This window comes from Carcharodon carcharias, chromosome 18 (assembly GCF_017639515.1).
Source record: "Carcharodon carcharias isolate sCarCar2 chromosome 18, sCarCar2.pri, whole genome shotgun sequence".
In the NCBI taxonomy this organism is placed as follows: Eukaryota; Metazoa; Chordata; class Chondrichthyes; order Lamniformes; family Lamnidae; genus Carcharodon; species Carcharodon carcharias.
This window is the reverse complement of record NC_054484.1, coordinates 83,807,218-83,828,679: the sequence shown is the minus strand read 5'-3', so window position 1 is coordinate 83,828,679 and position 21,462 is coordinate 83,807,218. Positions and strand designations below refer to the sequence as shown.

Sequence of the window (21,462 nt, the reverse complement as noted above, 5' to 3'; positions counted from 1 at the left end):
ACATTTATAAAAGTTACTGTATTATTATCATTTGCTATAAATGTATTTTCACAAATCATGTATTTTTTTGATACTGTCCAAGTTCTAAAATTTCTTTTTCATTCTCTCATTCGGTGATAATTCACTGAGTAAAGGAGGCACCTGGAGCCAGTCTTTCCTTAACATAGATTTATTCACAGAACACAAGCACAGACTCACTTTTCCTTTTCCTTTCTCCCCACCTGCCCCCCCTCACAGGTGTAAACCGGTTCTTATATATACTTAGGAATAATGCCCTAACCTTTCCTCAATTAGTAACTGGTGCTCTCACTTACAAGTAAAGCACAGCCTTCATTGTTGCCAGGATTACAACATGAACACATTCCTAAAGGCAGTTTCTCACACTGGGATATGGGTGTGGACACCAACAGCCTTCTCAAACCCCTTTTCTAATGTCTGTCCTTCCTATGTAAGTCACAATCCCAATGAAGGCTTTATCTTGCATCCAAATGCACACCAGAAGCTCTTAGAAGCAAATATTGTCCCTTTATTGAAAATTTTGCGGCCATAGCTTTAGAATTTAGCAATGGCCCAACACACCCCAATCATGATCACCACAGAATGCAGCTGTAATAAGCAGCTGTGCATTCCTCCTGAATGTAGAGACATAGAATCATTCAGGCACATAAGGAGGCCATTCAGCCCATCAAGCCCTTGAATTGTAGTGAATGGGATATCGAGAGAGCCTCAGAGCTAACAGTCTTTTATCCTTTAATTCAGTCTGTCTGCTATCTCCTCCCGGGCTAATCCATGGATTCTTTATTACAACAAAATAAGTACACAGACACAGAGCTAAAAGTATCTCTGTGTTAGTGTTTAATGTGGCACTATTGGAAAACACAGCTGTGAAACATATTGGCATCAGTAGATAAGAATTGGAGGAGCAACTGAAAGATTGATGAAAAATTACTGTTTACTGAGCCCCTAATAGTTGTGACACAAATTAGCACAATAAACGGAAGACTGGAAGTATGTGTTTCTCTTCTCTCTGACATGCAATTTGTATAATGGATGCTAAAGGTTAATCATCAATGTGCCCCTCAAATCAGCTCCTGTGCTGACAGGCCAGAGACTAAGAGAGTTTACGGACAGAAACAACTTCAATAAGCAATATTTGACTTTGGATTAATTCCCAGACAGTTATTTGTACATTAACTATTCGTGACTCAGAAACCACTACTTTTAATAATTCACTTAATGCTGCACTTTAACCCCACAGTGCCTGGGACTAACTGAAGAAATCTCTGACAGGATAAGATTCAGCAACATTGTAGCACACACTAATCTCCCCTTTCTGTAATCCCATAATCTGTGGAAGTGATATCTGGAATTTTAATATTCTGTACCTAGTGTTCAGATACTTCCATGTCCCCACTCCTCCCCTATCTCTGTAAGACACTCCTTAAAACCTGCCTCTTTGACCAAGCTTTTGGTCATTTTCCTTAATATCTCCTTCTGTGGTTTGGTGACATTTTATTTTATATTGTATTTGTGAAGTGCCTTGGGATGTTTTCTTGTGTTTATAGAGTGTTTAGATACAAGTTATAGTTGTTGGGTACTTCTTATTTTTGGGTTATAATAAAATTGTCAAATACACATCTTAACAAAAGCATTTGTATTGTGTGCTCTCTTTTCCAGTACAAGCAATCGATTCCACTGCCATCAGTCCAGTTATTTCTATTCACGAAATTGGCCATGCAGGTGTCACAAAAACAGAGAGAACTGGTATTAGCAAACTAAAGAGTGAAATGAAACAGGTATGGTCTTGACAGAAATAGCCTTCTAAGTGCTGCAGTATTCAAAAATGCATCATTGCTTAGGGTGTTTCACAACAAACGTGTGATAGTGACCTAGTGGTAATATCATTGGACTAGTAACCCAGAGGCCCAGGCTAATGCTCTGGGGAATAAAAACAGAAAATGCTGGAAAAACTCAGCAGGTCCAACAGCATCTGTTGAGAGAAAAACAGAGTTAACGTTTTGAGTCCATATGTCTCTTCTTAAGATCTAAAGAGAAGTAGAAATGTGAAGGATTTTATCCTGTTTAAGAGGCAGTGGGGCAGGTGGAGCCAAATAGAAGGTCAGGGATAGGTGGGATGTTTAGCAGAGATTTGACAAAGATGCCTTGGCAATGAACAAATATTTTGCTTGTGCCTTCACTATAGAGGATATAAAAACATTCCAAAAACATGGAGAGGAGAGAGGAACTTGGTGAAATTACAATCACTAGGGAAGTAATACTGAGCAAACTGATGGAGCTGTGGGCTGACAAGTCTCCGGGTCCTGATGGACTTCATCCTAGGGTCTTATAAGAGGTGGCTAATGAGGTAGTAGATGTGTTGGTGTTAATTTTCCAAAATTCTCTTGATTCTGGAAAGGTTCCATCAGATTGGAAAGTAGCAAATATAACCCCTGTACTCAAGAAGGGAGGGAGGCAGAAAACAGGAAACTATGGGCCAGTTAGCTTGATGTCTGTCATGGGGAAGGTGTTAGAATCGATCATTAAGGAGGTTATAGCTGAGGCACTTAGAAAAGCCCAAGGTAACCGGGAGGAGTCAGCATGGTTTTGTGAAAGGGAAATCATGTTTAACCAATTTATTAGAATTCTTTGAAGGAGAAGTATGTGAAGTGGATAGGCAGGAGCCTGTAGATGTACTGTACTTGGATTTCCAGAAAGCATTTGATAAAGTGCCACATCAAAGGTTATTGCAGAAAATAAAAGCTCATAGTGTAGGGGGTTAACACATTAGCCTGGATAGAAGATTGGCTGGCTGGCAGAAAGCGGAGAGTATGTATAAATGGGTCTTTATCTGATTGGCAGGATGTGACGAGTGGAGTCCCACAGGGGTCTGTTCTGGAGTTTTACAATTTACATCAATGAATTAGACGAGGGGAGCGAAGGAATGAAAGCTAAATCTGCACATGACACAAAGATAGGTAGGAAAGTATGTTGTGAAGAAGACAAAAGGAATTTGCAGATGGATGTAGATAAGTTGAGTGAGTGGGCAAAAATCTGGCAGATGGAGTATAATGTGGGAAAATGTGAAGTTGATCACTTTGGCAGGAAGAATAAAAAAGCAGAGTATTAAATGGAGAACAACTGCAGAATTCTGAGGTGCAGAGGGATCCAGGTGTTCTAGCGCATGAGTCATAAAAGGTTAGTATGCAGGTACAGGATGTAATTAAGAATGCTAATGGATGCTGTCCTTTACTATGAGAACAGTTAAACATAAAAGTAAGGATGTTATGCTTCAGTTATACAGGGCAGTGGTGAGACCACACCTCAAATACTGTGTGCAGTATTGGTCTCCTTATTTAAGGAAGGATGTAATTGCATTGGAGACAGTTCAGAGGAGGTTTACTAGATTGATACCTGGAATGAGCAGGTTGTCTAATGAGGAAAGGTTAGACAGACTTGGCTTGTTTCCAGTGGAGTTTAGAAGATTGAGGGATGACTTGATTGAAGAGGGGTCACTCTTTTAGGACAGAGATGAGGAGAATTTTTTTCTCTCAGAGGGTTGTGCGACGTTGGAATTCCATGCCTCAGAAGGCGGAGGAGGTAGAGTCACTGAATATTTTTAAGGCAGCGGGAGATAGATTCTTGTTAGGCAAGGGGATCAAAGGTTATCGGGGTTAGATGGGAATGTAGAATTCAAAACACAGATCAGCCAAGATCATATTGAATCATGGAGCAGGCTCGAGGGGCCGAATGGCCTACTTCTGCTCCTATTTTGTATGTTTGTATGTTGCGAGGGGCTGTGAGAGCCTCCACCAGTGACTGCTCCATGGCCAGCTTTAGCAAGGAGACTGTGCAACTTGTTTAGTCATCCAAACTGTTCTGCAGCCCCCAAAAACACTCATTAATTTGCTGGGGTGCGAAGTTTAGGAGCGTTTGGTGGCATTTTCAGGCCTCTGCGTTGCTTGAGTGGGCAGATAAGGTAGAAACCCCATTCCAAGCATGTCAATGTGGCTGCGTCTGAACTGTCTCAGCTGCAGAGGAATGGTCACTTTGTACAGGTTTCACTAATGCTTCCACTTCCACTTCCCTTCCACCTCACTCCCAACAGGTACTTGGGCACTACTATCAGACTGGGCTGCCTTGCCCCCCAACTCGCCCCAACCACAGTTAGCCCTTGCCCTGGCACTATACAGTGAGCCAGCCGGGAATAAGTGACTTGCCTGTGCCCTCACCTGAACGCGTGCCACTCCTTCCCTGAAGTTGAACGGGTGATCCTTGTGAGCGCTGCACAACCTTAGTGCACACTCACTTCCGCATTCCCCTCGAAATTCAGCTCACCAGGTGCACGCCTTTCGAATGCTGTTGTGAATCACATTGTTCAGGATTCAGGACAACGGGAGAGGTAAATTCAACGTGGGGCGAGGGTGATTCCGATGGGCCCACCATTGACGGCAGAGTGGATGATGATAACTGACGATGATGTGAAACTGATCTTTGGCCTTCCTGCCATATTGTTTCCCCCCTCCCCCCACCTGCCATGACGGCCGCCACTAACGGGGGCGGGTGGGGGGGAGTTGGTGGCAGTTTCTGCCCCCTGGTTCTCTCTCCGCAGATGCTGCCAGACCTGCTGAGTGTTTCCAGCATTTTCTGTTCTTATTACAGATTTCCAGCATCCACAGTACTTTGCTTTTATCTTAATGCTCTGGGGACATGGGTTCAAATCCCTCCTTGGCAGCTAGTCAAATTTAAATCCAATTAATAAATCTGGAATATAAAGCTAGTCTCAGTAATGGTGGCCATGAAACTATCATTGATTGTCGTAAAACCCCATCTGGTTCACTAATGTCCTTCAGGGATGGAAATCTGCCGTCCTTACCCAGTCTGGCCTACATGTGACTCCAGACCCACAGCAATGTAGTTGACTCTTAACTGCCCTCTGAAATGGTCTAGCAAGGCACTCAGTTCAAGGGCAATTAGGGATGGGCAGCAAATGCCAACAGCACCCACATCCCATAAAAGAATAAAGGAAAATGTTCCATCTTCTAAATTCCTTCCAATATCAGCAGTGGTGTTTGTCAGACACTATGGGGAGACCCTTTCGCTCTAAGTTTGGTGGCGGGTGCAGAAGTGGGAGTGATTTCCACTGGCGGGAGTGGTGGGATGCGAGATGATCTTGCCCTGTCCATCTCATTACTTATGGATCCATGCAGCACACAGTGAATCACGTGGTAGGGTGGGCAGGCTGCGCCCCCCCCCCCCCCCCCCCCCCCCCCACTCGCCGTTACCTCATGGGCTCGAAGATCCAGGTGCCATTTTAAAGGGTACCCAGACAGCCTCCCCGCCCTCCCCACTTATCCTGTTGCCCAGGCCCAGCCCCCGCTCCACCCTTCCAGCCTTGGTGCAGACTGTGCTACCAGCACTTGATACGATTGAAGTCCTGAGCCCTGCTCAAGAAGGTGACAGCAGCAACCACTGACCTCCAAAGTCATGGAAGAGGTGAAGCTCGCCAGGTGCATGCCATTTAAATACAGTCATAAAACTGAACGTTCTAATTTCCCTGCAGGAGGTGAACTTAACTCTAGCCTTTTAATGAGATGCTAATGCATGCAATAGGGCTTTCCAACAATGTTCGTCAGGAAGCTCGACCCACCTTTAACCCCACCTTTAAAATCCCGAGACCAATATTCCAACAGTTCATGCCAACATTTTGGGAAACGGATTTGTGGCCTCATGCCAAATTAACTTCCCCCACCTGCCACGATTCCAGCATTTATTGCCCATCCCTATTTGCCCTTGAGAAGGTGGTGGTGGGATGCCTTCTTGAACCACTGCAGTCCTTGTGGTGTAGGTACACCCACAGTGCTGTTAGGGAGGGAGTTCCAGGATTTTGACCCAGAGACGGTGAAGGAATTAGCTTAGAGATTCCAGGGGAATTTCTGTGGTCTAAACATCACAAGTTTATTATTTTATTAGAGATGAAGTGACAGGGGGAAGGGAGGGGAGCTGTCTGGGTGCCCTTTAAACGTGGCGTCTGGACCTTCAAGCCCATGAGGTAATGGCACAGGGAGGGCAATGTCCTGCCCACCACTGCCATGAGATTCTCCATGCTCTGCACAGTAAACAATGAGCTGAACAGTGCAAGATTGCACCGCATCGGGAATCACTCCGACTTCCGTGCCCTCCACTAAACTTAGACTTCAGAGTGGAAGATTCTGCTCGCAGTGTGTGACATGATTAAAATACTCATAGCAAGGCAAGCGCCCTCGCTGGCAATCACTTCACATAGGAAAAAGGCAGAACATAAAAGCCAGGCTCCGAGCTGGTTTCTGCCACAGAGGCAGGTTAGTAGGCTGGCGGGCTGGGGAGTTAGTGCCGAATACTTGTTCCCTGACATGTTGCCACCCTCTGTGTAATTTTTCCAGAGTTGGCATCTCGGGAAGTAGGATAGCCTCATGGGAAAAAGCAGGACATCAATTAAGCTCATTATTAATCCAACTGAGGGATCGATTTCCTCACATCTGCAATTTTTCCATTGGGGCACAGGCCCCATGCTGTGTCAGAGCCTTGATCAGGGCAGATGATGCAACTGGTCATGGAGTGAAGTCAGGCATTTAACTTCCTGATTCAAATGGGGAAGTGACACAGGGGAATCCATGGATAGCTACAGATTGAGAAAGTCGAGGCAAAAGAGAGAAGGGAGGAATACAACCAAACCCAAAGGATCTGACCTTCAGTCTGGAGTCTGTCCAGACACCCAGGCACCAAGGTTCATAAACACCTAAATTGGACTTGTGCTTAATCATGGTCACAATTAGGTGCCAGGTTATTTCTGCATCTGAGGAACCTATGATTGTTGCTGTATGGGCAGAATGGGGGCTAGCTATTCAGAACTGGGCTGGAATAGTGATGTGGAGTGGTGTGCACTGCAATATAGACAGTACCATGTGGCAGAGGAACACAAAAGGAGTTGGCTGAGGTGCAAAATGGACCTAAAGGTCATAGCCACAGAATTGGGTGTACCAGGAGAGAATCAGCTTCCTGAGCATGTTAGAGCAGCAGACCACTGGGCCTCAAAGAGACAGATGGTGCCTGAGTTGTGCTCACTCCACGAGGCCACCTTATACCACAAGGCTCACGGGGAGACCCTCTGCCAGTGGCTGTCAATCTGACTGAACTTTGACTTGAACTTCCCAGCTTCTAGCTTTATTTCCGGGGTTGTCAGCTGACCTGCAATCTCGCCATTGGCCGCACATAGCTGCGTATCCCAAGTGAGGATTGACTCTTTTCTAAGGGAATCAGATTTCATCACAGATGTGGCCATTCAGGCTGTGAGCTTTGCTTCAATGGCAGGACTCTCTTGGGTACAGGGTGTGATTGACTGTACACACATCACTGTCAAAGCCTTTGGCATCTCGGGCTGGGGCATTCATCAACAGGAAGAGCTTCCGCTCATTAGATGTAAAGTTTATCTGCGACCATAGTGAGCAGTTCCTTCAGGTTTGTGCGTGTTTTCCTGACCGTTTCATTCATCCTTAGACAGTCGAAGGGACCCGGAGTTGCTCACTCCACCACCATCGTCGTGGGTGGCTCCTGGTGGTCAAGGGGGACCCAGTAAAGAGATGGCTGCTGACCCCAGTGAGAGACCTCATACTGAGGCAGGGGTGGGATGTAACCCCTGCCTTTTTAAGCATAAGGGCCATCACAGAGCAGGACATTGGCCTCCTGAAGATGAGGCTCTGCTCCAGTGTCTTGACTGGCATCTGGAGAGGGTCCTCCAGCAGCGCTCCATTGATGATTTCTGAATGGGGACACCGCAGGAAAGTCCAGCTAGAAGGTGATGAATCCCGCAAGGTCAGGAGCACAGAGCTCCTGCCCACCTTATCAGGGCCTCATTTAAATAAAACTGCAGATTAAATAACTAATTGCATTTATATAGCGCTTTTAACATAGTAAAATGACCCAAGACATTTCGTGGGTGCGTTATCAGATACAATTTGGACGCTGAAGCACATGTGATTTTAGGCAGGTGAACACAAACTTAGTCAAAGAGGTAGGTTTATTTTCAAGGAGCATCTTACAGAGGAAAAGCAATGTAAAGATGTGGAGATCTTTAGGGAGGGAATTCCGGACCTTGGGGCCCAGGCAGCTGAAGGCATGGACACCAATGGAGGTGCAATTAAAATTGGAGGTGCTCCAAAGACCAGAATTAGAGGAGTGCAGATATCTCGGAGGGTTCTGGGGTTGGAGAAGGTTACAGAGACGGGGAGGGGTGAGGCCATGGAGGGATTTGAAAACAAAAGCAAGAATTTTAAAATCAAGCTGTTGCTTGGCTGGGGGTCAGCGTGGGCCGGGGAGCAGAGGGGTGATAGAGAAAGCAACTTGGTACAAGTAAAGACACAGGCAATGGGGTTTTGGGTGACCTGAAGTTTATAGAGGGTAAAATGTGGGAGGCCAGCCGGGATTGCGTTGGAATAGTCGAGTCCACAGATTGAGTTAGACAGATTTTTGATCTACAGGGGGAGACAAGGGTTATTGGGGGCAGATAAGGAAGTGGAGTTAAGGCCACAATCAGATCAACCGATGATCTGATCACAAAACAGGCTCAAGGGACCTGCTAATTCTGAAGTTCCTGTAACGTGAGGTTTCAGCAGTGGATAAGCTGAGCCAGGGAGGAAAGGTTGTGAAACGAAAACAAGAATACCTGGAAAAACTCAGCAGGTCTGACAGCGTCTGCGGAGAGGAACACAGTTAATGTTTCGAGTCCATATGACTCTTCAACAGAACTAAGTAAAACTTTTACTTAGTTCTGTTGAAGAGTCATACGGACTCGAAACGTTAACTGTAATCCTCTCCGCAGATGCTGTCAGACCTGCTGAGTTTTTCCAGGTATTTTTGTTTTTGTTTTGGATTTCCAGCATCCGCAATTTTTTGCTTTTATCTTAGGAAAGGTTGTGAGGCTAGAGGAGATTGAACGGGAAGAGGCGAGGCCATGAAGGGATTGAAAACAAGAATGAAAATTTAAAACGCCTGTCCAGGACGGCAGGAGCAGACATTTGACAGCAGGAGGCCTCAGCAGAACCTTTGGGAACAGTCATTGGACAGTTAATGGAGGAGGGGGGTGGGGGGATGGGGAGCGGAAAGGCTGTAGGTGGGACTGGGGGAGGGGGGAACAATAGGAAAACTAAAATCAAACTTTTCAACTTGCCTTCTGGTCTTGTGCCAGACTTCCCCTCCCATGTAGACACTGGCACTGACCCCTCGTTCTGCTCAAAATTGCAGGTCGGCTCCTCATCTGTATATTTAAAGTGGAACTCCACTTCCTGCCTAAATGAGTGTTAGACACGGGAGTTCAGCCTCAGGGCAGGAGTGTAGCATTTTATAAAATGATTCGGCTCTAGGTAATTCATTTAAAATTAAATATGCATTTCCCATAAAACAATAACTGTTTTTAATAAATGTTCTCTTTTCTAGATGGATAGTGTTCAAAATCCTAGCATGTTTGCTGATCAGGTGACTTTTCTTTGACTTTGTGCATTACTGTGCTTCTGCATGTTAATTAATATGCTCAAGTGAACATGAGGCACACCAAACACAGTGAAAATTTCACAGAAAGATAGGGTAACTTCACCTTGTCTGGAGAACTAGACCATATCTTTTGTAACATTTGTCTAAATTTACAATTTAAGAAATGTGAAGCAATTAGGCTCTAGTATGCAGCTTTCAGCAGCAGACTTTATTTTGTGTGCATGTTTGACGCACCAGTACTGTGTGTCTTGGGACTGTAGTGAGGTTCTTCCAGAATTTGAGCTGCTTCAGATGCATAAAGCAGCTGCTCTTTCCAATATGACCCTTTCATTGTCACTGCTTCAGCCTCTGCTGCCTCCCTAGTTTCACAGTCTACATTTCACAATTACAGCAGCTGTCTTGACTTCCTCAAAGTATTGCCTCTTAAAACGTGTATATGTGCATTTTGACAGTCTAACTAAAATTGTCCTTTACAGTCACGTTACCTGTAAATAAGATCACTTAGAGACAGTGTTAGACTCTGAACTTCTGCCAGGCAGCAGAGATTAAAATCAGCAACCTGAAAAGAGAAGAACAGGATTTCCTCAAACCTTCCAAGGGAAAATCTTTACTTGCATTTTACTTCAGCTAACTAGATGGGTTTGGATCAGATTGGAATGCACAGATTAGAATTAATTTGCACTATTTTTATTCATTTATTCATTTTATGTTTTCAAACTTCATTTTCATTACTGCTACTTTTCATTTGTTTCCAAACCTATGCAAATTATAAAGGCTGATATGATGTTCTGATCAACAAATAAGTATTTTTTTTTAAATAGCATGAATTAAATTTTCAGTGAAGGGAAACATTTAGCCAGAGCTGACCTACTAAAAGCTAGTATTATTAGATATAAAAATATTGAAGTGTAAAATTCAAAAGTAACTCTTACACACCTTGTGCATTTTAATGTGTTCAGCTGCTTTGATCTATTTGTCCCAGTAGCATCGTAACAAGACAGAACTGTGACAAATGTGGTTATTTACTGGAAATCAATGTGCAAGTTCGCAGTAAAAATACTGAGCAGGAAGCTTTGCAAATTTGAAGATAATTCTTCAATTAATTTAAATATATACATATACAATTTAAGATCATCACAAACAAAATCTGCTAAGGTGCCTTTTGCTGCATTACTGTCTCCACCTAAACACTTGATAGGTGTTGTTCATGCTGTTGTTTTTTTGCCTTCCTTTATGCCTCATCTTATTTATGTCTTATTTCTCTTTTCTCTACTAGTTCTTTTGCAGTGCAAGTTCATTAGGGTCCAGCATTCAGTCTACCAGAGCAATGGTAAAAATCACTCCAGTGTGGTACAGTATAAACCATCAGTCTATAAACTCACTCCAGTATGGTACAGTATAATCACTCAGTCTGTAGAACACTCACTCCAGTGTGGTGCAGTATAATTGCTCAGTCTGTAGACTCACTCCAGTGTAGTACAGTATAAACCATCAGTCTATAGACTCACTCCAGTGTGGTACAGTATAATCGCTCAGCCTGTAGAACACTCACTCCAGTGTGGTATAGGATAATCGCTCAGTCTATAGAACACTCAGTCCAGTGTGGTACAGAATAATCGCTCGGCCTGTAGAACACTCACTCCAGTATGGTACTGTATAAACCCTCAGCCTATAAAACACTCACTCCAGTATGGTGCTGTATAAACCCTCAGCCTATAGAATGCTTACTCCAGTGTAGTACAATATAAACTCTCAGTCTGTACTGTTATGACCAGTCCCTGGATGAGGTCTCCAATTTGTTAGCTTCCCAAATGGGATCCCAATTTTGTTATACTCCCGGGTGAAGAGGAATGAGCTGGCTCCCCTCGATTATTCAACTCCCTTGGTTGGTCGCAAATAGGTTAACTTCAAAAGGGATCGCTTTCCCTCCCCATGGATACCTTTTTCCAGTCTAAATATATTTATGTTTTAGATGGAGTCAATTTAACCAGGCTTTCTTTAGTCAAAGAAAGAATAAGTTTATTAGTTACTAAAAGCCTGAGGAAGAAAATAAAAACACACTTACACACAGATCAGAAAAGAGAAGTTGAGTCTAAAACTAAAAGTAAAAAAAGAAATACGAATCAGTCTTTGGCTTATCCGTGAGGAGTGGATGGCGAAATGTTGTGGCCATTAAGTTGGGTGAATCTGGTAGATCTGACTTTTTGGCAGTTTTGCAGTTCATTTGGAGATATTTGGTTCTGCGGGTTTGTTAGCTGTAGAAGTTGTCCTGTTTCCTTTTTGATTGTGGCTTTGCTGACTTGCCTCCAGCAACAGCGAGGGAGAGAAGGAGAGAGCCTTTGCCTGCAAGCTGCAGGAGTACCTAGTTGATCTTCTACTGTGATTTTCACAGCACACACTAGCGCACACAGATCAGGTCTACAGCTAGCTTTTAACCCATTACTTTGTGTATTCCTAGAAGGGAAAAAAATGAACATGTCTTTCACCCAGAGTCTGTCTTCTTTCAACTCAGATCATTTCCACATTCTGAGATATAACTCAACAGGAGATGATTTTGGATGTCTGCTGAGATGTGGCAATCAGTCTCAATTGTCTCCACAACCACAGGAGATTAAAGTTCAGTCTTTTGCATCTCATGTCTTCCTTTCAAGTGTCTCTGTCTGAAGTAGTCCTTGACAACTTTTTAGTTGTGACCTTCCAAGTGACTAGTTCTCTTGAGACTAGTCAATCAAGTATAATCCGTATAGGAGTTTTCCAGAAAGCAGTTACTTTACATTCTCAGCCATCTTTTGTTTAGTGTCTTTGCTTGTATGTCTTTTAAAAAAAAGTCTTCCTTAAAAAGTTCAATATGCCCATAACTAATTCGGGCTGTAATCCAATATCATGACAACAGAACACTCACTCCAGTGTGGTACAGTATAAGAACTCAGTCTGTAGAATACTCACTCCAGTGGGGTATAGTATAAACCCTCAGTCTGTAGAATACTCACTCCAGTGGGGTATAGTATAAACCCTCAGTCTATAGAATACTCACTCCAGTGTGGTATAGTATAAACCCTCAGTCTGTAGAATACTCACTCCAGTGGGGTATAGTATAAACCCTCAGTCTATAGAATACTCACTGCAGTGTGGTATAGTATAAACCCTCAGTCTGTAGAATACTTACTCCAGTGTGGTACAGTATAAACCCTCAGTCTGTAGAACACTCACTCCAGTGTGGTACAGTATAAATGCCACCATTTAACATCCTCCTGCCCTCTCTTTTAATGCAGATTAATATTCATACAGGTTGATATCATTAATTTTTAGACAGGTGATGATCTGCTGGACCAACTTCAAGGATTTGCACCTGTAGAATCCCTTTGATTTTCTCAGTTACAATACCTCCCATGGGGACAGGATGATTTTAACCAACCCTGGAATACTATTGCTTTGAAACTGCTGCTGGGTTACAAAGGCCTACAGAAACTGCCTTGTTTAAACACTGAGAACGAATTCAATGGTAACTGTAAATGTTGCAAACAAATCTGAATCTGCAAGATGGAAATATTTTGTTTTCATCTAAAATTGTTAAGTCTTTGGGTTAAAGTGTATTTCTAGCAAACCTTTCTCTCAGTATTGGAACTATTCAAATCCATGATGGGGTAGATGATAAAACTCAGTCTGTGGAAGAAGCAGGCTGAGGGCTGAATGGCTTCACCTCCTCTCAATGATTTCTTATTTTCTTGTTATCAGTGAAGTAAAAAGCTGAACAGTTTCCTGTAGTTGGGTCAAAATCCTGGAACTCCCTCCCTAATAGCATTGTGGGTGTACATGGACTGCAGTGTTTCAAGAAGGCAACTCACCACCACCTTCCCAAGGGCAATTAGCTATGGCAACAATTGCTGGCCCAGCCAGCGATGTCCCTATTCCAAGATTGAAAAAAAAATCAGCCAGTGTATATCACAAGGGCGGGCGGATAGGCGACCAAGACTTGGGCAAGGATTTTATAGCCCCTCCCACCCAACAGGATATTACAGTCCTGCCGAATTGAATGGAGATTTAAATGGCTCACTCCATCCACCTCGGGGAGACATGCCTCAGCGGGGCCGTAAAATCCTGGTCTTGGGTTACAGACAGGAGAGTTTTGGCTCTTGCTTTTGGAAGGTGAAGGATGGTTGGTCAACCGGGGAGCATTGGAATAGTTGAGTCTGGAGGTGAAAAACATGGACGAGGCTTTCAGCACCATTGAAGGTCAGGCAGGTGTCAAGACAGGTGAGATGGTTGGAGGTGGACAATGTTATTCAGGTGGAAGTAATGACATTCAAATTCCTGCTTCCGCAAAGATTTCTGGCGGGCAATTCCTCATCTTAATCACCCGCTATTTTCTATTGTGAAGTAGTCACAATAAGATCCTCTCAGCCTTCTCGGCTCCAGTGATAAAAGCCATCTGTGAACCATATCAGCAGAAACAAATAGTCAAACATCTGGTTCACTGCCTGGCCTCATTCTGAATGCTTGGCTGAGCTCCAAGACTCTCAAATGCATTAACTTAGCAGGGTTTTGTTTGGACAAATTGAAGTGGAATGTTTACTTGCTTGATTGACATCTTTATAAGGTTATTAAAAAGTTATTCTTTCTGTAATCTTTTTCGTTAATGTCTATGTTTATTTGGATAAGGTTAAGAGGTATGAAGTGCATAAAATTTCTGTTACTGATACTGTAATGGCTCTGTCTGGTTGATAGTTTTATAGGGTTGTAGGAGCAGCAGTTTCTTTCAAAGAAAATTTATGCATGGGTGTTTTTGTTTCTCAACATTTCAACACTTGCCATTATTATATGGCTCACTGGCTCGGTGTGTAATGCACACTGGGTGAATGGGCACAGACATGACATGGGGAGGCATGGAGGTTGTATGGGAGCCATGGAGGAGACATGGAAGGGACATGGGGGTGGGCATGTGTAAGACCTTTTAAATTTACCTTTCAAAAGGTTCCAGATTCCAGACTATGGTTCACGACTCTCTGAGAGGAATGAAGCATGGAGAATCTGATCCGACTTATTGAAAACTTTAAGAGCCTACGAGATGCCTCTCCCCGCAATAGAGCCCGTCAGGTCGGGAGTTCAGGGTGAGGGCACCAGGGATGGGGGCATGAGTCCTGGTATCAGATCCTGCCCTCCATTTTCAGATGGTTCCAGAGTCAGTCTGGTTCTGCGAAAATCCGGGCCGATATCTTAAAAATTTAATGGCTCCTCTGTTTTAAATACATTTTTAATCCTGCATTTGTTTTACAACATAGCTTCTGCTAGGGACTGATCGATAAAGAAAGGAAAGCACTTAGAACCATAGAAAAGCTATGGCACAGAAAGAGGCCATTCAGCCCATTGTGTCTGTGCCGGCTGAAAAATAAAAAAACTAGCTGCTCATTCTAATCCCACCTTCCAGTATCCTTGCAGGTTCCAGCACTTTAGGTGCAGATCCAGGTGCCTTTTAAATGAGTTGAGGGTTTCTGCCTCCATCACCAAACCAGGCGGCAAATTCCAAACACCCACCAGCCTCTGGGTGAAGTTGCTTTTCCTCATGTCCCCTCTAATCCTTCTACCTATCACCTTAAATCTGTGCCCCCTGGTAATTCACCTCTCTGCTAGGGGAAACAGGGCATCTCTATCTACTCCATTTCGGCCCCTCATAATCTTGTACAGCTCAGTTAGGTCGCCCCTCAGTTCCAAGGAAAACAACCCCAGCCTATCCAATCTTTCCTCATCGCTGCAATTTTCAAGCTCTGGAAGCATTCTTGTAAATTTCCTCTGTACCCTCTCCAGAGCAATTATGTCCTTCCTGTAATGTGGCGACCAGAATTGTACACAAAATTCCAGCTGTGGCCTAACCGTTTTAAACAGTTTCATCAATACATCCCTGCTTTTGTATTCAATACCTTGTCCAATACAGGAAAGCATTCCATATGCTTTCTTTACCACCTTATTCACCTGTCCTGCCACCTTCAGGGACCTGTGAATTTGCGCACCAAGGTCTCTCACTTCCTCTACCCCTCCCAATATCCTCCCATTTATTAAGTATTCCATAGCTTTGTTTGCCCTCCCCAAATGCTTTACCTCACAATGCCATGGATTGAATTCCATTTGCCACTTCTCCATGCACTCAGCCAAACCATTGATATAATTCTGGAGACAATAGCTATCCTCTTCACTATCAACTACATGGTCAATTTCCCAATCATGCCTCTCACATTTAAGCCCAGTTCATTAATATATACAACAGCAAGGGACTCAACTGAGCCCTGTGGAAAACAGTGGAAACAGTTTTCCATTCGCAAAAACATCCATCAACCATTATCCTTTGTTTCCTGTTGCTGAGTCTATTTTGAATCCAACTCACCGCATTCCCTTGTATCCCATGGGCTTTTACTTTTCTGACCAGTCTGCCATGTGGGACATTGTCAAATGCCTTACTAAAATCCATGTAGACAATATCCACTGCACTACCCTCATCAATCCTCCTTGTTACTTCCTCAAAAACTTTAATTAAGTTAGTAAGACACGATCTTCCCCTAACAAGACCATGCTGACTGTCCCTGATTAATCTGTGCGTTTCTAAGTGACAGTTTATCCTGTGTCTCAGGATTGATTCTAATAAATTGCCCACCATCAAAGTCAGATTGACTGGCCTATAATTTTCTGGCCTATCCCTCACATCCTTTTTTAAATATTGGTACAATGTTTGTAGATCTCCAATCCTCTGAAACCTCACCTTTGTCTAGTGAGGATTGGAAAATGATCCTCAGAGTATCTGCTATTTCCTCCCTGGCTTCCATTCACAACCTGGGATACAATCCATCTGGCCCTGGTTATTTATCCACCTTCAAGGATGTCAGTCCCTCCAGTACATTCTCTCTCACTATGCTTATTGTATCTAATATTTCACACTCCTCCTCTTTAACTAGAATGTCTGCATCATCCCTCTGCTTGGTGAAGACAGAGACAAAGTACTCATTGAGAACCTTGCCCATATCTTCAACATCAACGCCCAAGTTACCATGTACATCTCTGATAGGCCCTACCCTTTCCTTAGTTATTCTGTTGCTCTGAATGTATTGGTAAAGCATCTTTGGGTTTTCTTTGATCGTACCTGCCAATATTTTTTCATATCGTCTTTGCTTTTCTAATTAGCTTTTTTACTTCACCCCTGTACTTTCTATATTCTTCAAGGCTTTCTACAGTATTTTTTTTGTGACTATCATAAGATTTCTTTTTCTGCTTTATCATACTCTGTATGCTTCTGGATAACCAAGGGTCTCTAGATTTGACATTACCTCCCTTTTTCTTTGTGTGGACATGTCTACACTGTCCCCATAGAATCTCGCTTTTGAATGCCTCCCCCTGGTCTGTCACTGATTTCCTTTGTAACTCTTTTGAGTACAAACACATTTCCATCTGTTTCAGATGAAGTTACATTGTTTCATAGTTAGCCATTGTGAGATTTGAACTCTTGCTTTTGGGGTTACAAACCCAGTACCATAACCACTTGGCTATTTAGGCCAAGCTGATTTCCTTTGTAGTAGCTGTAACCACTTGAGCCTCCATTTTAAACCATTAGCTTCCAAACAATTGATTGACCAATGATTGCCTCTCAAATAACTGTATATTCTGCTATGTAAGTTAGCCTGTGGGTTTGAACTGCCACCATCTAAAAAGGAGCATCCTCCTAATGATAAGAGACATTGGATGAGATGTAAGACATTTTCTGAGTGTTTGACCTCACAAGCTAAGTAAAATATTGCTCCTTTTTTAAAAAAATAAAAAACTGAGGTAATCTCTGCATTGTAAATTGAACAGCAGAAATTGAACTTTAAAAAATCTCTAGATGTAGGATAAACACTCACAAATCCAATAGAGAATTCAAGAAAAATGACTTTATCCAGAGAATTGGGGAAAATGTGGAACTTGCTACCACATGGATTCATTGAGAACATAAGAACATAAGAAATAGGAACAGGAATAGACCATTCACCCCTCGAGCCTGCAGCACAATTCAATAAGATCATGGCTGATCTGTTTGTGTTTCGAATTCCACATTCCTATCTACCCCCGATAACCTTTGATTCCCTTGCCTAACAAGAATCTATATCCTTCTCTACCTTAAAAATATTCAGTGACCCCACTTCCTTCTGAGTCAGAGAGTTCCAAAGTTGCAAAACCTTCTAAGAGAAAAAAATTCGCCTCATCTCTGCCCTAAAAGGGTGACCCCTAATTTTAAAAAAGTGCCCCCTAGTTCTGGACTCACCCACATCCTTTCCACATCCACCTTGTCAAGACCGTTCAGGATCTTGTACACTTCAATCAAATCACCCCTCACTCTTCAAATAGATCGCTGGATAAATACATGAAGGAGAAAGAGTTAGAAGGATACATTGAGAGAGTTAAGTGAAGAGGGTGGGAGGAGGTTCATGTAGAGTTTGAACACCAGCATAGTGCACCTGGGCCAAATGGCCGGCTTCTAACTGTAAATTCTAAGGTTCAGATATGATTAATGATTTTTTTTTTAAATTGGGAAACATTAGTGTTAAATAGAACTTTCTCCCTTCATAAAACAAGAATAACCTTCAATTACATATAGCATGAAAACAAGACATTTCTGAATTCTCTTTGATAATAAATATCCAGTAGAATCATTGCAGTGATCAACCTATGTTTGAAAGGTCAGCTCTCATCGTTTTCAGGACTTCAGGAAGATGTTACAGTTTACAGCTGTTAGTTTCCTCAAACTATAGCACAGCCACAATTCTGTTAGACTGCATTGTTGTGTCCCTAACTTCATAGAATTGCTCACCAAAGTATACTTGGGCAGACCAACAGCAACCCAAAGCTAGAAGGGTGCAGTCAGGCAGTGCAGTTCCAAGTACCAATCTCACGGTTACCTTCTGATTTCGTGTATATGGGTGCCTGTGGTACCACTTCCTTGAACTGGGTAATCGTCAAATTGTGCGCTCTTGATATCTGTCTCCAGATTTACCAGGATGGCTGAGTTTTAATAATGAAAATATTTGTTTAAAGCATTTGTATTCTTTATGTTTTGCCTGTGGACTCTTTCAACTAGAATAATGGTGTTTTATGGAGATTAAAACACAATTTTAATTTTATGTCATGAATTGCAACACAATTGCTATGATTTATTGATTTATTGAGACGGTGGTGTAGTGCTTATGTATTGGACTACTAATCCAGAGACCCAGGCTAATGCTCTGGGGGCAAAGGTTCAAATCACATCATGGAAGCTGGTAAAATTTAATTAAAAAATCTGGAATTGAACACTAGTCTCAACCATCAGTGTTGTAAAAACCCACCTAATTCATTAATGTCCTTTAGGGAAGGAAATCTGCCATCCTTACCTGGTCTGGCCTACATGTGACTGCAGACCCGCAGCAATGTGGTTGACTTTTAACTGCCCTCTGAAATGGCCTAGCAAGCCACTCAGTTCAAAGGCAATTAAGGATGGGCAATAAATGCTGGCCTTGCCAGTGACACCCACATCCCATTGAAGAATAAAAAGGAAAAAAATGGATATGTTGGTGTTCTGTAATAGAATGACCAATACTGCAGGAGCATAATAAAACAGTACAATGACTGGCTGAAAGTATTAGAGCACTTGGCCTTAAGTTTGAAAAATGTTTGATGTTGTAAAACTAAGAGGAGCCTTTACTTTTGAAATCCTCCTGTTTTCTCTCTGGATTAGAAGTGCACTATGTTCTGGGTTACATCAAAAATTGGAATTCATTGATTAATTAGTATTTCATGGTCTAAAACCAATGAAAGGGCACCTTGTGTTATTCCCAAAAGTGTCAAAGTCTTAAGTTTCAGTCATGGCAAGTTGCTAACTGTAGCTGGCTAGAATGTGGCCATTTGCTAGCTTGGAAACAGCTTCCTGAGGTATGGTTGTTCAGCTTTTATTCCTGACTGAAATTGTTGTGTTTCTGAAATGAACCTTTCTGACGTGTTGTCATTCAGGAGAGCTGATTTTTCTGTAAGGCTGCAAATGATATAGGAATCCCTCTAGTTTGCCCAGAAGCACACGTCACATGTAACCATTAAAACAGCAGTGTATCTACCTGGTTTGAAAAATAAGTTTGCAGGGCTGCTTAATGCTGAAAAAACTATTGATAGGTCAGAGGGTAATTAGCAATTAATGTCCCAATAAGAAATATTTTCACACCTCAAGTGGTTGTTGCACCAGAAATCCAATTGTTGCTTATCCTGGTTATATCACACATTTCAAACTATGATCAGGGTACAGCACTGAAACATTTCAACTGAGGGGCTGAGGAACTGCTCTGAAAGTATAAGGATTTACGGCCTCATGCTTAGATTCCTGATGGTATATTCCCACATTCTCAGCCAAATGTTTGCTCCAAGGACCTTTTGCAAAGCAGCAAAGTGCATCTCAGTGGACAATTGCAGCTTTCAAATTGTCTGATGCTTCAACCCTGGAATTCTCACAAACTAAATATTTGGATTTTCGAGCATTGGTTATGGTGACGAATAAGGTTACTGGCCAATTGCAGAGTGACTTTATTTAAAAGGCACAAATTTGACAGTGTTCGGTGGGGAGGAGGTGTATTTGTGAGAAAAGTTTAAAGAAAACAGTCACTCGATAACACAGAGATTGAATCTTGCTGAAAAGAGACATGTTGTTGAAATTTTTCATCTCGCACTCATCAGGACAAATACAAGAATGCCAAATTTCAAACAATCACAACAATTTATACTACAGGAGAAAAGGGTGCACCTTTTTCTTCAGCTACATGTCCCACTTTTCAGCAGTATTTAAAAAATATATATTTTTTGGTTTTGTGATCAAAGATTCCAGATCACTCTGCATGTGTGGATCATTAACCGACCTAACTTCCCTGTGTCTCTAATAATTTTATATTTATGAATTACTTTGTGTAATGCTCCAGATAATGTGCGTTGTTGCTGTAACCCAGAAACCACCTCAATCTGATTTACAGTTCATAGGCAGATTTGCAAAATTGATCTGATGCGTTTAGTGAGTTTTGACTTTTGAAGAAACCCCTATAAACAATTACTGGTTACTCATTAAAATAAATTAATTGTTTGGCTGCATATGCGCTCTGAGGAGCTGGCTGCTCCAGTGGGTTAGACATGGGGTTTGGGTCCATCCTGGACTGATCTTGTATTGGCAACTGCTGTACAGGTTAGGGTTGCCAACTCTGGCTTGGCACATCCCTGGAGATTTCCTCAACCCGCCAGTCAAACAGCCTTTTTTTTAACCTCCCTCTCCAATAACCCAAAGAAAATGAAAGAAAGACACAATTTTTCTAATGTCGCAATACTTTTTCTCCCAGGTTACTCACAGCAGTGTCCTGGAAATTAATCCAATGTCATAGAGACTCCAGGGAAATCCTGGAGGGTTGGCAGCCTTGTAAGGGCTGTTGTCCAAAATTCACCTCTGCTGGCTGGTATATTCGTGTGTGTGAAATGAGTTTAAGAAGGCTCAGTTCAGTGTCCAACTGGCAATGAAATTGTTCCTAGTTCAGAATTGATTTAACACACAGAGGTTGGTAACATTACGTTTATTGTATTGTTAAGTTTAAGGATAATCAAGTGGGAGGGCATTGATTGATTTAAGTACTTTGGGCACAGTGACCTGGAGCTCCTTATTATCCCATTCCTGGGCCTGCTCCAAGGTGGCCACAAACAAGTCCAGACAGTGGGCAACTCGTGCAACTCGACTACACGCCCCTCTTCCATGGTTACATCCGTGCCTGGGTATCCCTGGAGAGGGAGCATAGAATGTCCACCAGTATATCTGAGGCCTTCTATGACCGATGGGCACCACAGGGGCTACAGTATATCATCAGCCCCCAAAGTGATATTTTAACTTTCCAAGTTTCCTTTGATGGTTTTATTTTTGTTACAATAATG

At 42.6% G+C, this 21,462-nt stretch overlaps 1 protein-coding gene across 8 annotated transcripts in view; it reads left to right on the top strand.

Annotated features, from left to right (window-relative positions):
* The window catches only part of LOC121290772 (phosphorylase b kinase regulatory subunit alpha, liver isoform-like), a 164,364-nt gene that overhangs the window by 118,290 nt on the left and 24,612 nt on the right, over window positions 1-21,462 (top strand). For 6 of the 8 annotated variants that reach the window (XM_041211669.1, XM_041211673.1, XM_041211667.1 and 3 more), the window contains 3 exons: window positions 1,678-1,796; window positions 9,469-9,507; window positions 10,799-10,852. In XM_041211669.1, the coding sequence (XP_041067603.1) occupies window positions 1,678-1,796; window positions 9,469-9,507; window positions 10,799-10,852 (212 nt within the window). The remainder of the gene's footprint in view (window positions 1-1,677; window positions 1,797-9,468; window positions 9,508-10,798; window positions 10,853-21,462) is intronic. The other 2 variants (XM_041211671.1, XM_041211672.1) reach the window with 2 other exon arrangements.